Source organism: Phalangium opilio, unplaced genomic scaffold (genome assembly GCF_054372755.1).
Source record: "Phalangium opilio isolate 3A_F unplaced genomic scaffold, DU_Popi_V2 ptg000002l_1, whole genome shotgun sequence".
NCBI lineage: Eukaryota > Metazoa > Arthropoda > Arachnida > Opiliones > Phalangiidae > Phalangium > Phalangium opilio.
Window position 1 is genome coordinate 12,607,628 of NW_028324144.1, and position 14,815 is coordinate 12,622,442.

At 36.8% G+C, this 14,815-nt stretch overlaps 1 protein-coding gene across 1 annotated transcript; it reads left to right on the plus strand.

The window, feature by feature from the left end:
- Positions 1 to 44: 44 nt before the first annotated feature.
- On the plus strand, positions 45 to 10,860 carry LOC149719847 (putative ATP-binding cassette sub-family C member 13). Its single transcript, XM_089863193.1, has 5 exons — positions 45 to 109; positions 2,828 to 2,901; positions 9,344 to 9,413; positions 9,748 to 10,035; positions 10,713 to 10,860. The coding sequence occupies exons 3-5, from the start codon at positions 9,391 to 9,393 to the stop codon at positions 10,858 to 10,860; spliced, it is 459 nt and encodes a 152-aa protein (XP_089719319.1). The 5' UTR covers positions 45 to 109; positions 2,828 to 2,901; positions 9,344 to 9,390.
- Positions 10,861 to 14,815: the final 3,955 nt, after the last annotated feature.

The following is a 14,815-nucleotide window of genomic DNA, read 5'->3' on the forward strand; positions in this document are numbered from 1 at the left end:
GACGGAGCTATTTTCTCCATATTTGGACCTGGACAACTCCTGACAGCTAATTCCTTCACTCACACATTTCTTCAGAGCATCTTGTCAAGTGTAGAAAGCAAGGATCCTGGTAAGTATATCGAGAATGCATTGTGTCTGGTAGTATCGGCGATTTTGAGTCGAAAATAGAGATGGCCGATACCCGGCTTAAATCGATATCGAACGATACCGGTGCAAACAGGTCTGCGTTCAGTAGCGGTTAACGGAGGCTCCGCCACTGAGCGATTTTCGGAGCTTCCGGTTTGACGTCACGATTGTAAGCTAAGAGGCATCGAAGTCATCGGCTGTAAGATGATATTTTTTCCGTGTTTTCCTCGGATTTTGAGATTTTTTCCGTGTTTTCCTCGGATTTTGAGATTTTTTCCGTGATTTCCTCGGATTTTGAGATTTTTTTCCGTGTTTTCCTCTGATTTTGAGATTTTTTCCGTGTTTTCCTCTGATTTTGAGATTTTTTTTTCCGTGTTTTCCTCGGATTTTGAGATTTTTTTCCGTGTTTTCCTCGGATTTTGAGATTTTTTCCGTGTTTTCCTCGGATTTTGAGATTTTTTCCGTGATTTCCTCGGATTTTGAGATTTTTTCCGTAATTTCCTCGGATTTTGAGATTTTTTCCGTGTTTTCCTCGGATTTTGAGATTTTTTCCGTGTTTTCCTCGGATTTTGAGATTTTTTCCGTGTTTTCCTCGGATTTTGAGATTTTTTCCGTGTTTTCCTCTGATTTTGAGATTTTTTCCGTGTTTTCCTCTGATTTTGTGATTTTTTTCCGTGTTTTCCTCTGATTTTGAGATTTTTTTTCCGAAATTTCCTCTGATTTTGAGATTTTTTTTCCGAAATTTCCTCTGATTTTGAGATTTTTTTTCCGAAATTTCCTCTGATTTTGAGATTTTTTTTCCGTGTTTTCCTCGGATTTTGAGATTTTTTTCCGTGATTTCTTCGGATTTTGAGATTTTTTCCGTGATTTCTTCGGATTTTGAGATTTTTTCCGTGATTTTTTCGGATTTTGAGATTTTTTCCGTGATTTCTTCGGATTTTGAGATTTTTTCCGTGATTTCTTCGGATTTTGAGATTTTCTCCGTGATTTTGCATTTCGTGAATTTTGTAATGGATCTCGCGATTTCTTTACTGATTTGGTTTCTGATTTTCTGGTTTCGTTACTGAATTAGGATTTCTTAAGTTGGATTTCGCGGGTAGCGTCCGGGATTTCATGATTGACCGACCCCTCGCCTTCACGATTTTAGTCCAATATGGGCTCGATTTTAGTTCAATAGGGCTCGATATTAGTTCAATATGGGCTCGATATTAGTCCAATATGGGCTCGATATTAGTCCAATATGGGCTCGATATTAGTCTAATATGGGCTCGATATTAGTCCAATATGGGCTCGATATTAGTCGAATAGGGCTCGCTATAAGTCCAATATGGGCTCGATATTAGTCCAATATGGGCTCGATATAAGTCCAATATGGGCTCGCTATAAGTCCAATATGGGCTCGATATTACTCCAATATAGGCTCGATATTAGTCCAATAGGGCTCGCTATAAGTCCAATATGGGCTCGATATTAGTCCAATATGGGCTCGATATTAGTCCGATAGGGCTCGCTATAAGTCCAATATGGGCTCGATATTAGTCCAATATGGGCTCGCTATAAGTCCAATATGGGCTCGATATTAGTCCAATATGGGCTCGCTATAAGTCCAATATGGGCTCGATATTAGTCCAATATGGGCTCGATATTAGTCCAATATGGGCTCGATATCAGTCCAATATGGGCTCGATATTAGTCGAATAGGGCTCGCTATAAGTCCAATATGGGCTCGCTATAAGTCCAATATGGGCTCGATATTAGTCCAATATGGGCTCGATATTAGTCCAATAGGGCTCGCTATAAGTCCAATATGGGCTCGATATTAGTCCAATATGGGCTCGATATTAGTCCAATAGGGCTCGCTATAAGTCCAATATGGGCTCGATATTAGTCCAATATGGGCTCGATATTAGTCCAATATGGGCTCGATATTAGTCCAATATTGGCCCGATATTAGTCGAATATGGGCTCGATATTAGTCCAATACGGGCTCGATATTAGTCCAATACGGGCTCGGTTTTAGTCCAATACGGGCTCGGTTTTAGTCCAATACGGGCTCGGTTTTAGTCCAATACGGGCTCGATATTAGTCCAATACGGGCTCGATATTAGTCCAATACGGGCTCGATATTAGTCCAATACGGGCTCGGTTTTAGTCCAATACGGTCTCGGTTTTAGTCCAATACGGGCTCGGTTTTAGTCCAATACGGGCTCGGTTTTAGTCCAATATGGGCTCGATTTTAGTCCAATGTCGGTAAGAGTACCAACATGGGCTCGATATTAGTCCAAAATGGGCATGATTTTAGTCCAATTACGGATAGATTACCAATGTCACAATGTTGGCTTAACTTTGTCCAATATCGACTTGATATTAGTACAATATTGAGAAGATACTAGTTCATTTATGCTCACTCGCGTAAAATATGGATAACATCTTTACCATTTATGTATAGTAATTGATCCCATAATTGATGATACTCTAATGCAGCTCCATTTTAGACAGTTGTTACGTTATCAAAAATATAAGATAAACTGTGCTGTGTCATAGTCAGCCTTTTGGATCTTTTTACGTGCAATTTTTGGACAACATTTTCTTAGAGTGTAGAACATTTTTCACTCAAAATCACCCATAGAAACCCTGTTCTTCTGTCCTACCATACTTTTTGTAACATTCTATCTATAATTAAACTATTTGTTGTTTATAGTGGTGGCAAGTGCGTGGATGGAGACACTGCTTGATGTTATTGATCTGCTACCGAAGGATATACTGAAGAGAGATGTAAATATTACGACATTTTATTTTATTTATAAATGACTGAAATTTATAAATTAGTTAAATTACAGTATTCTAGGAGAGCGATAGCTCTCTTAAATAAGACTTCATACCAACTTTAATGTATAAGGATGCTTTTTTGATTGGTTATAACTTTTTTTGTATCGTATTAACTGCTTTGAAAAAATTCCACAGAACTACAATTCGGGCCCTCAATATGTGGTTAAAATTTCAAGAAGATCCACCCATTAGTTTATTGTATAAAAAATAAAGTTGCTAAGGGTGGTTTTCATTTCCATAAATTAATCAGCCCTTTTGGTGAAAAAGTTAAATTTTCCCATAGAAATAACATGGAGTTTTTTTCAAATTTAGCCATTTTGTCGCCACCCTTTTGAAATGAAATATTCGTTTGTTACGTTTGGGAACGGTTTTATATCAAAATTTAAACCTTTTTCTAGGACCATTTTTAAGGTTTTTGAGAAAAATTAATTTTAAGTATGTTTAATTTTAAATTTTAAAAACTACCCCAATCTGCGATATTTTAGCAATTATACACTGTTTTATTAGGAAATATCAGCAAGACCAATGTTGGCCTTTTTTACGTATAGTTGCCTCATAATAATCCGATTGTTTCTTCTTAATGCCTTTTGGTTGGAATGGCCTATCGATAGTGAGATAAGACGGCTTTAATATTGTTGCAGTGACGTTGACGCGGCCGCTACAGCGACGCCATCAAAACACACGGGTCTAAATTGTCGCGGATATAGTCAAATTCAAACTAGCTTAATGGACATTTTAACTTTTCCCTGCTAATTATTCTGGATTACCAATTAAAGATAATTAAACTAGACTCCCAATTAAAGATAAATAAACTAGATTACGAATTTAAATAACTAAAGTAGTTTACCAATTAAACGTTCTTAAAATAAATTATCAATTAGAGTTAACTAAACTAGACTACCAATTAGAGGTTATTAAACTAGATTACGAATTAAGGGTTACTAATTAAATTACCAATTAAGGGTTACTAATTAAATTACCAATTAAGGGTAATTAATCTAGATTATCAATTAAGGGTAATTAATCTAGATTACCAATTAAGGGTAATTAATCTAGATTACCAATTAAGGGTAATTAATCTAGATTACCAATTAAGGGTAATTAATCTAGATTACCAATTAAGGGTAATTAATCTAGATTACCAATTAAGGGTAATTAATCTAGATTACCAATTAAGGGTAATTAATCTAGATTACCAATTAAGGGTAATTAATCTAGATTACCAATTAAGGGTAATTAATCTAGATTACCAATTAAGGGTAATTAATCTAGATTACCAATTAAGGGTAATTAATCTAGATTACCAATTAAGGGTAATTAAACTAGATTACCAATTAAGGGTAATTAATCTAGATTACCAATTAAGGGTTATTAATCTAGATTACCAATTAAGGGTAATTAATCTAGATTACCAATTAAGGGTTATTAATCTAGATTACCAATTAAGGGTAATTAAACTAGATTACCGACGATTGGTAATTAAGCTAGATTACCAATTAAGGGTAATTAATCTAGATTACCAATTAAGGGTAATTAAACTAGATTACCGACGATTGGTAATTAAGCTAGATTACCAACGATTGGTAATTAAGCTAGATTACCGACGACCGGTAATTAAGCTAGATTACCGACGACTGGTAATTAAGCTAGATTACCGACGACCGGTAATTAAGCTAGATTACCGACGACCGGTAATTTAGCTAGATTACCGACGACCGGTAATTAAGCTAGATTACCGACGACCGGTAATTAAGCAAGATTACCGACGACCGGTAATTAAGCTAGATTACCGACGACCGGTAATTAAGCTAGATTACCGACGATTGGTAATTAAGCTAGATTACCGACGATTGGTAATTAAGCTAGATTACCGACGACCGGTAATTAAGCTAGATTACCGACGACCGGTAATTAAGCTAGATTACCGACGACCGGTAATTAAGCTAGATTACCGACGACCGGTAATTAAGCTAGATTACCGACGACAGGTAATTAAGCTAGATTACCGACGACCGGTAATTAAGCTAGATTACCGACGACCGGTAATTAAGCTAGATTACCGACGACCGGTAATTAAGCTAGATTACCGACGACCGGTAATTAAGCTAGATTACCGACGACCGGTAATTAAGCTAGATTACCGACGACCGGTAATTAAGCTAGATTAACGACGACCGGTAATTAAGCTAGATTAACGACGACCGGTAATTAAGCTAGATTACCGACGACCGGTAATTAAGCTAGATTACCGACGACCGGTAATTAAGCTAGATTACCGACGACCGGTAATTAAGTTAGATTACCGACGACCGGTAATTAAGCTAGATTACCGACGACCGGTAATTAAGCTAGATTACCGACGACCGGTAATTAAGCTAGATTACCGACGACCGGTAATTAAGCTAGATTACCGACGACCGGTAATTAAGCTAGATTACCGACGACCGGTAATTAAGCTAGATTACCGACGACCGGTAATTAAGCTAGATTACCGACGACCGGTAATTAAGCTAGATTACCGACGACCGGTAATTAAGCTAGATTACCGACGACCGGTAATTAAGCTAGATTACCGATGACCGGCAATTAAGCTAGATTACCGACGACTGGTAATTTAGCCGCATTACCGACGACTGGTAATTTAGTCGCATTACCGACGACTAGTAATTTAGCCGTATTACCGACGGCTTGTATTTAAGCTAGATTACCGATGGACGCGCAACGGCCTAGGACTTTCTTCCATATTTTCTAAAGAATTTTAATTAATATGAAGACTGAAGTGACAGATATTAATAAAAACTGTCATTGTAGACAAAGACTGGAAAGTGTAAAAGATAAGGTTTGAAAATGAACTGCCTGAAGTAACAGATATTAAAATTTTCACTTTTGAAGACATCATTATAAAACATCAATTATTTTAAAAAATTCTTATCTTACTTTTATTCACCAAAATTTCATTTTCCCAAAATATTTTTCAGCAATATTTACCAAGTATTTTGTCCTCTATAGTAGTTGTCACCTAGAAGGGTTTAAGGGATACTAGCTTGGTACTGGTTTTACGTCCAACTAACATTTGATTCTAGGAGATTCAAATGCTTGGATATCTGAAAAGATTTCTCTTGAATAGTTTAAATTTTTATATTTTAAAATTGAAAATATTGCGAAGCGGAAAGTAATATAGGCCTTTTCTTTGTGATTTAGTTATTAGTGTCGAAAAGATCTGTAGATTGATCGTGATCTTTGAGAGCAACACGAACAGCACGTTAATATTTAATACTTTGAAAGCTTTACAATTTAAGAATACGTTTTGTAAAGTTTTAATACGGTTTATATTTTGTAAGCACTCAACGATTTTCTCACGTTATAGGGTCAATTTTCTACCTAATTTTAAATTTTTGATAAAAAATAAAATGTAAAGCCGTAGTATTTTTAAAATAACGCGCATGTTCCTTTTTAAAATACTTTCCCGAAGTAATTTTGGTGAAAAAAAGTAAGATAAGAATTTTTTAAAATAATCGATGTTTTATAATGATGTCTTCAAAAGTGATAATTTTAATATCTGTTACTTCAGGCAGTTCATTTTCAAACCTTATCTTTTACACTTTCCAGTCTTTGTCTACAATGACAGTTTTTATTAATTCAGTAGGTACTGAGCAGCAATGAAAATGTATCTTCATTGTAAAATTGTAGAGATGGCCGATACCAGGCTTAACCCGATACCGATCGATACCGGTACAAACATGAACCGATACCGATCGATACCGATATTTACTCACTATGATCCAAAACCCGATACTTCAACCGATACCGATATGGTATCGGTTCATCCCTAGAGTAGTAGGAGCGTACTAAGAAAGATTTTCGCTTATTAGTTGTTAGATAAACTGAATTCAGGTACTTTTTATATAAATGAGAACTCGTCACGATTGAAATTCATAGAAATGAGATATTATCACCATCATTACGTTACTAAAAGACCTAAAAATGTCATGTAGCGCCATATAACGCATTTTAAACGAGTATCGGTTTAGTATCGGTATCGAACCAACCGATCCGATACTATCGGGAAACCCCGAGTATCGGTGCCGATACCGATATGGTATCGGTACCGGTTCATCCCTATAAAGTTGTGTTTTACCGGAGCCTCCGGGATGAACTAGGCTCATCCATGTCAAATTTTATGTGGGGAAATATCCAGTTTGTTAGGAAAAATATTTTCACCATAGATGGCGCTTATTTTTCCGTTGTGACAGGGGTCTTCCTTAAATTATCGTTGATATTTTAGGGGTCAGTCATAAAATTTTTATGATAGAGAAAAGTTTCATCCTAAGATTAACGTAAATGTTTTTGGGGTTTTACTGAATCTTTCGGTTAGATGGTATTGATGACAACAAAATAAATTATTTCAATTAAAATAATTCAGTAAGAGTTATAAAAACGTATACTTACAATCCGCGACCTTGGCCCAAATACTTAAGCAAGTCGACAGGGTCACGGGGTTGAACTTTGTTTATTTTTCGGTCGTATCAGCGCCCCCAAACGGGAAAACACGGCGAACTAAATTAGTTTAAAAAATATTCTCGCTTCGCCACACGCATGGGCCTAGTTCATCCCGGAGGCTCCGGTTTTACGTGCCAAAATATGTTGAAAAAATTAATCAAAGAGGCAAATAAGGACATGCAACTAACAAATCCTTTACATAAATCCTCCAAGTAAGGTTGGACATGGAGCAAAAAATTTATTTATTAGTTCAAATTGTAAATGTAGCATACAGTCATATCATTCAATATAATTTGTGCACACTTTCTGAAACGAAATGTTTAGGTAATAAGTTTTATTCAAAATTAATGTGTAATCGGCAAGTCCTGTTTACATTATTATCGGAATCAATTAGTTTAGTAAAGTCGAATATGCTTATTTAAAAAAATAAACAGCAGTAATTGTAAATCTTATACCAATTGGCCAAGGAGAAATGAAGCAAATCTATCATTATTGGAACCCATGCCCATCCTAGCTCTCTAAGTTTTCCAAAGTTGAAATACTAATTTAGAAAATGGCATATACAATAGAATAAAACGGTAATATAACTACTTACTTTTTTGAAATAACAGCTGTAAATCCTCTAATCACAGTGCAACAAGTGTTTCGCGTTTTCACTAATAAACTTGGCTTGGCTACCTAAATAAACAATATGGCCCCGGCCAGATTAGAGACCCATCGTTTGTAAGGCTCCTTCTATCAAGAACATTCTATCTTTGGAATAGGCATTAGTTACCTTTAATACCCATCCATTTTAAATCACTAATAAATTCCTATCACTTTTAAAAGCATCAATAAAAATCACCAATGAAAGAAAATCTTCATTAGTGAATAGCTCCTCGACGCGATGCTCTTAACAATGCTAAAATGATTACCCGGAACCACTAAATAGCCCTTATTCCCAATCCCTTTTAAAATCGGCAATAACATTTTAGTGAGCAGCTCCTCGACGCGCTACATTCAACGTTTCTAAAATAATTACACGCAACCCCTAAGTAACCTTTAAAAAAATTCAATTTTAAAATCACTAATATAAATCCCCAATGAGTGAAAATTACCATTAGTGAATAGCTCCTCGACGCGTTGTCTTTAACAGTGCTAAGATGATAACCTGTGACCTCTGGGTATACCTGAATGCCAATTTCGTTTAAAATTGACGAGTTTCTAGTAATCTAATCCTCATCCAATTTAAATCGCCAATGAATCCCTATCCCTTTTAAAATCATCAAAGGAAATCACCAATGAACGAAAACACCTCGACGCCGTTGACAGTGCTAAAATGATTACCTGTAACATCTAAGTGAACCTTAATAGACAATATCACGCCCTGATGATCGCGCCATCTAGCGTTAAAAATCGGAAGTTTACGGGGGAGAGTATTCCTTTAACGTCTTTCTAACTATGCATCTTTCTTGGATAATAGTAACGCGAGGGCGGGTGCTCGCGCATGGTTCAATGAGCAGCGAGATAGATTATTTGAAAGACAGGGCTGGATTAAGCAATTTTTTAATTCTCGGCCCACTTGTGAAAAATTGCGCCCCCTTAAGCAGGGAAAAAGAACATCGAATGTTGCTGAGGGGGATTAGTTTAACGTAATGCGCCCCCAACAAACCTTGCGCCCGGGGGCCAGTTCCCACTCGACCTCCTTTTAGTCCAACCCTGTTGAAAGGTAAAATACGTCATGCATAATGATAGCCTAGGTGTTTTCACAATATCCGCCCAGATACGATGAATAATTTACTACACAATAATACCTATAAGATGTATGCCTGTTATGGAACATATACTCTTGAAAGTCTTGATTTTTTCTATTAAAATTACATTTTTTTGATTATTTTCAAACAATAAGAAATCAAGGGAAGATGATGCATCGTTTTGTTCACGAATGGTACATTCATGGCACATTCATGGCTTACCAAGTAAATCTAGTCCCGTTCTTTTTTGCTAATATAATACCCTTACTTGAAGCAAAAGTATATAGAAATAGAAGCAAAAAGTACACTTCGTTAAAACTTGCTGGCCCCGTGTAACATGAGAAGCCCTCCTTTATCCCAGAATAGTGTCAACCCCCCTCTGCGTATGATTACCTTCCCGACCGTACATGTCGTCTACACCCAAAGGCAGGGAAGTGTTAGTGAAGTGTACTTTTTGTTTTTATATCTATATACTTTTGCTTGAAGGTATTACATCGCCGCTCATTGTGTTTTAATTCTAACTTTCAAGTTATTCTTCTAAATTTCAAACAAATTGTAGCGCCCTGTGGAAAGGTTGGAAGAAAAACCTGGAGCCATCAGATGTGTACGATTTGAATAACTCGGAGCGAGCGCTGACTGTCTCACGCATTTTCGAAAAACACTGGAAACCCCAAGCTGAAACCAAAAGTGAAGACATGGAAGTTTCGGAAGAACGAAACAGAAGCAAATATCAAAGCAAGTCGATTGCTTGGCCCTTGTTGAGGACAATCGGATCTTGTTTGATAGCTGGAGTGGTCCTACAAGTTCTGTCCGACGTAATTTCTATCGGTCCTGCCCTTTTGACAGGGTAAACAATTTCACTTTTTCAACCATATAAGAAACGTCACAACGACATAAATCTTCGTTTGAATCAAGGCCAAAAAAACTGAGGTTCATCAATTGACTGAACTTCAGATATAGCAATTTTTCTTTATTTTTATTAATTTAATCCTTCATCACTATTTAATTCAATCAACTGATTTTACTGTTAATCGATTTATTCCCTCTAAATCAATCGAAAAAAATTACACGTCCACGCTTTTTCAAGAACAATTCCATTTTCCGGAAAACTTTTATCATGAAATTAATTATTTTGAAAGGATAACGTGTTAACTGATTAATATTTAATATTTTAAATATTCTAATTATACCGGCATTGTAGAATTATTTATGGTAAATAAAGATTGTAAGATTAAATTCAAATAAAAAAGAACGAGTCTGTACATGGCTTTCACTTGAAGCTTGATATTGGGTTTCTTGATTTCTGTCACTTGGTTCTTTTCTCACACTGAAAAATGAAGCGTAGAAAAGGCCTAATCGCAGGAGTTTTAACATTTTCTGTACCTTTTTCAATGTGTTTATTCCCCAGAATATTCTATAAAACTGATTCTAACAAAGGTTGAGATTGCAAGTGGTTGACCACGCTGCAATGAACCAAGTAACCTTTGCAATAGAGTTAACCAGCTTACTTTCACTTGTTTTCAGTTCCATTATTGATTACTCTATGAGCGAAGATCCTTTATGGAAAGGGTTTTTCTACGCTTGTCTTTACGGTTTGACCGCTCTTGCGCAATCTTTGTTGCAAGAAGGAAGCCGCTCCCACTTGACCGAAAACACGACGGAAACACTGTAAACAATCTTCCGCAGAACGCGACCGAAACAGCTTTCGGTCTGACAGAATTGGTGTTCTATTTTTGACGCAGAGGCCGACGTAAAATTATTTTCATAACCAATCAAAATTCGTTTCGGGATGAAGCTTCTGTTGACGTCATAATAGGGGAGTTTTTTTATCGCCGCTTTGAGGTATTTTTCAACTCGCCAGTCGCCATTGCCACATTTGCATGCTCTGAACTTTTGTGTCTGAATTCTCTAATTGGATTTGATCGCGAGTCGATATTGCCGTGTTTGTATGCAATAAACCTTTGATTCGAATCTCTGACCTTCACAGAAAAAATAGTGTTTAGGTTTGCAACATCTGAACATGTTATAAAGTTAAACATTGGCGTGGGGTAATGTTTATTTCTTCAATGTTGATGTTTAATTACATCTCTGTTTCTCTAAGGATCCTTAAAATGTGTTCCAAATAGAAACACTTCTTATTTTATCACGTTTAAGAGGCAAACGCAGAATAATCTTAACACTAAGCTAAACATCAAGGTGTTTTTTAATGTAACATGTTTTTAATACGTTTGTTTAAATTTTTTAAATCTTTATTTTATGAAGAATTATAATATTTTAGAAAAACAATGAAAAAGTGGAGGTATATTTTGCCACAAGGTGAATAATCTAACACCTTGTGGCTATATTCATAATGTAAGCCGCAATGACGTTCATTTTATATTGAGAAAAGGACTTCCTTTACTCAAATTTTGAGCAAAATATATGTTAAAAGTGATGGTTTGACATGAAAAAAAAATAAATAAGCTTCCTTGGCTTTCATAATAGAACAACATTTCCAACAGGTCGGCTAGATTTGTTTAAATAGGTTTATTCCCATTGCGCAGAATTCCATTAGACCGAATCCCGCCAAAGTTTCTAATGAATTTAGCCCAACCGCGGGTTTGGTATTTACAATTCAAACGACGCTATTTGTCGAATTAAGCGACCCCAAAAATGCTAGCGTTTTCAATACATTCGTACTGCCTTGGAAGCGCCACTATTTGACGACTATGCAACAAGATGATAATAAACAAGACGGCCCAAGGGCTCGTAATAGTAGCCACATCGTACGAGTGAATAGCCCCTCTATACCCTACCCCAATGAGTGGATAACCCCTCTATACCTTACCCTAATGAGTGAATAGCGCTATATTTTACTATTTTACAATGCTTAAATGATTTACCGTACACAAAATCCGAGTGAATAGCCCCTCGATGCCCTACCCTAAACAGTGATAAAATTATTACCCGTATAAATTTAATATCTTCCTGGGGCGTTAGTGTACCATATGCACATCAAAATAAATTTTAAGGAACTTTTAATTATACACAAACTTAAAAATATATTTCTGACACAAAAAAACAAGGGACCAGATGTGAAGGTTAACGGGAAATTAATATGGCCTTAAGGGTTATAACGGAATTCTATAACTTGTTCTTAATATTGACTTCCCCTCGAACTTTTCAGACAGCAATAGTTTAGACTGGTTTTTTGGATTACTTGATTGGAAGGTTTATGGGTTTTGGTGAATCATTGATCTCCAGGTCTCCAGTTGTGTTAGTTTAGTTTTTTATTCATTCGGCACACACGGCTTCATTGGTTTTTGCCTCTTGAATTTTTTTTTGTAATTTTAAGTTAACGGCGCTTCGAGTAATGTTTTTCTCTATATTGGTAGAATTATTTCGAAGTGTCTTAGCAGCTTCCCAGGCATTGTTTCTGACAGTGAAGCACCGTTTTTTTTTTGTATTGTGGAGGTTTCAATGTAAGTAGGGCACATACGTCACCGACAAGGATGCGATTAGTCAGGGTTCAGTATGTGTTTAAGCAGGGAAGGAAATGAGGTTTACTTGGGAGGTGACGGAAGGGGTGTGGGGGTCAAGTCACCTCCGGCGGACACGGGGCAGTCGGCACCTATAGGGTAGGATCGCCGACATGTGTCTTATTCCCTCAAACTTTGCCGCCCTGAAGCTTGGCTTACAGTAGTGCGCCACACTCCCGGCTGTGAAGCACCGTTTCGCTGATATACTTTTATTCATCTTGTCTTAACCAAGCTTTTGGATGTGGTTTTAATTGGATTAAAACATTTCGAGGGGGGATATTCTTTACATGTGGGATGAACTTGAATAGTTTTCTAAAGAACTACATATCTGGTCTCCTTAATTTAAAAAATAGTAAAACAATTTAGTTTTTTTTTGCATTTTAAATCTTGATTAGATAGGTAATTCAATTTCCTTAATTTCATAAAATAGTTTGATTATAGTGTCAATATACTTGTAGGCCAGGACAGATAGGCCAAAAAAGGGCTTGACCTAGAACATTTGAACATAAAGATGAAAATTGGTACATGTGTTGTTTTTGACCCAACAAAAATTATACTAAAAGTCCCCTGCTGTAGAGCGCGAGCTTTCGCCGCCATCTTGGAAAATGGCCGCCGGGAATTACAGCTACAATGTATTCCACGTTCTTCTTCAAAAATTATGAAAATTGGTACACATTATGATTGGTACAACTTGAACATCATGGCAAAATTTTAAAGCTCTGTGTTCAATAGTTTGGTCGCCATATTGGAAAATGGCCGCCGTTAATGCTAGGTACAGTATATTTCACCATGTTGTTGGAAAACTATGAAAATTGATAGGTATTATAATCAGAGCTGTGTGAATCTCATAGTAAAATATTGAAGCCATTAGTCAGATAGTTTGGCCGCCATGTTGGAAAATGGCCGCCATCAATGTCATGCCCGTGTTCAGTGTGACCGTTCGGGAGTTCCTTGGGTTCGCCCTTGGTTCAGACCGTTCCTTGCCCCATTCCGTGAAGGTTTTGCTGGGCCGTTTCGCCCCCACCCAGGTGTTGCCTTGGCTCGCCCCCGCTATTGGCAACCCTCTAGGGGTCGCGGATACACTATTTGTTTGGGCCGTATTTCACTGTTGTGCTTGGAGAGAACTTCCCCGTCCCCTCGAGTCTTCTGCTGCCTTAATCCTTCCCTGTCACCGACCACCTCCTGAATGGGCTCGCCGCTACGGCTTCTGTCACCTGCTCAAGTGGCGTTTGTCGGTCCCACTGGCTGATCCCGTGTGCCATGACGGCGGTTCCGCAGGTTCAATTTGGAATATGATGGGAAGGGGCGCTGATAAAGCCCCCAGCTATGTGTAGCGCCTAATCAAGGGTTGTGACATGCAATTATTATGAAAAATCTTCAGGATGACGATGAATGTGTATGAAATGCTAGAGATCTGTCTAAATTCTAATCTTAAACAACAGTAGAATGTATAAACCCCATATTAAATCATATTCTCTAATCAACATGTTGAGAATAACAGCTTAGAATAACTTTTCTTTCTTTCAGAATTTAGGGCTATGATTTTCATGTGGCCATTTTTAAAGATGGTGTCGATAATTTCGACTTCGAGATATCCATTTTTTGTTGTTTATTACGTTAATGAAAATCATCTATTCAAAAAAGGAATTTCTAAAAGATTTATATATTTGAAATATATTTAGCATTTCCAGCAGTCATTTTCGAAGATGGCGCCCAAACTATCAGTAGCACGTCTTCAATATTCAAGTATGATGCTTAGACGGTCTATGTGTACCAATTTTCATATTTTTTGAAGAAGAACGTGGAATACATTGTAGCTAGCATTCCCGGCGGCCATTTTCCAAGATGGCGGCGAAAGCTCGCGCTCTACAGCAGGGGACTTTTAGTATATTTTTTGTTGGGTCAAAAACAACACATGTACCAATTTTCATCTTTATGTTCAAATGTTCTAGGTCAAACCCTAAAAGTCCTGGGCTAAATATGGAAATATTATATATTTCGCATTTATAGAGTGTAGATATTTGATAAATTAGTTTCTTAGAGTGTAGATATTTGATAAATTAGTTTCTTAGAGTGTAGATATTTGATAAATTAGTTTCTTAGAGTGTA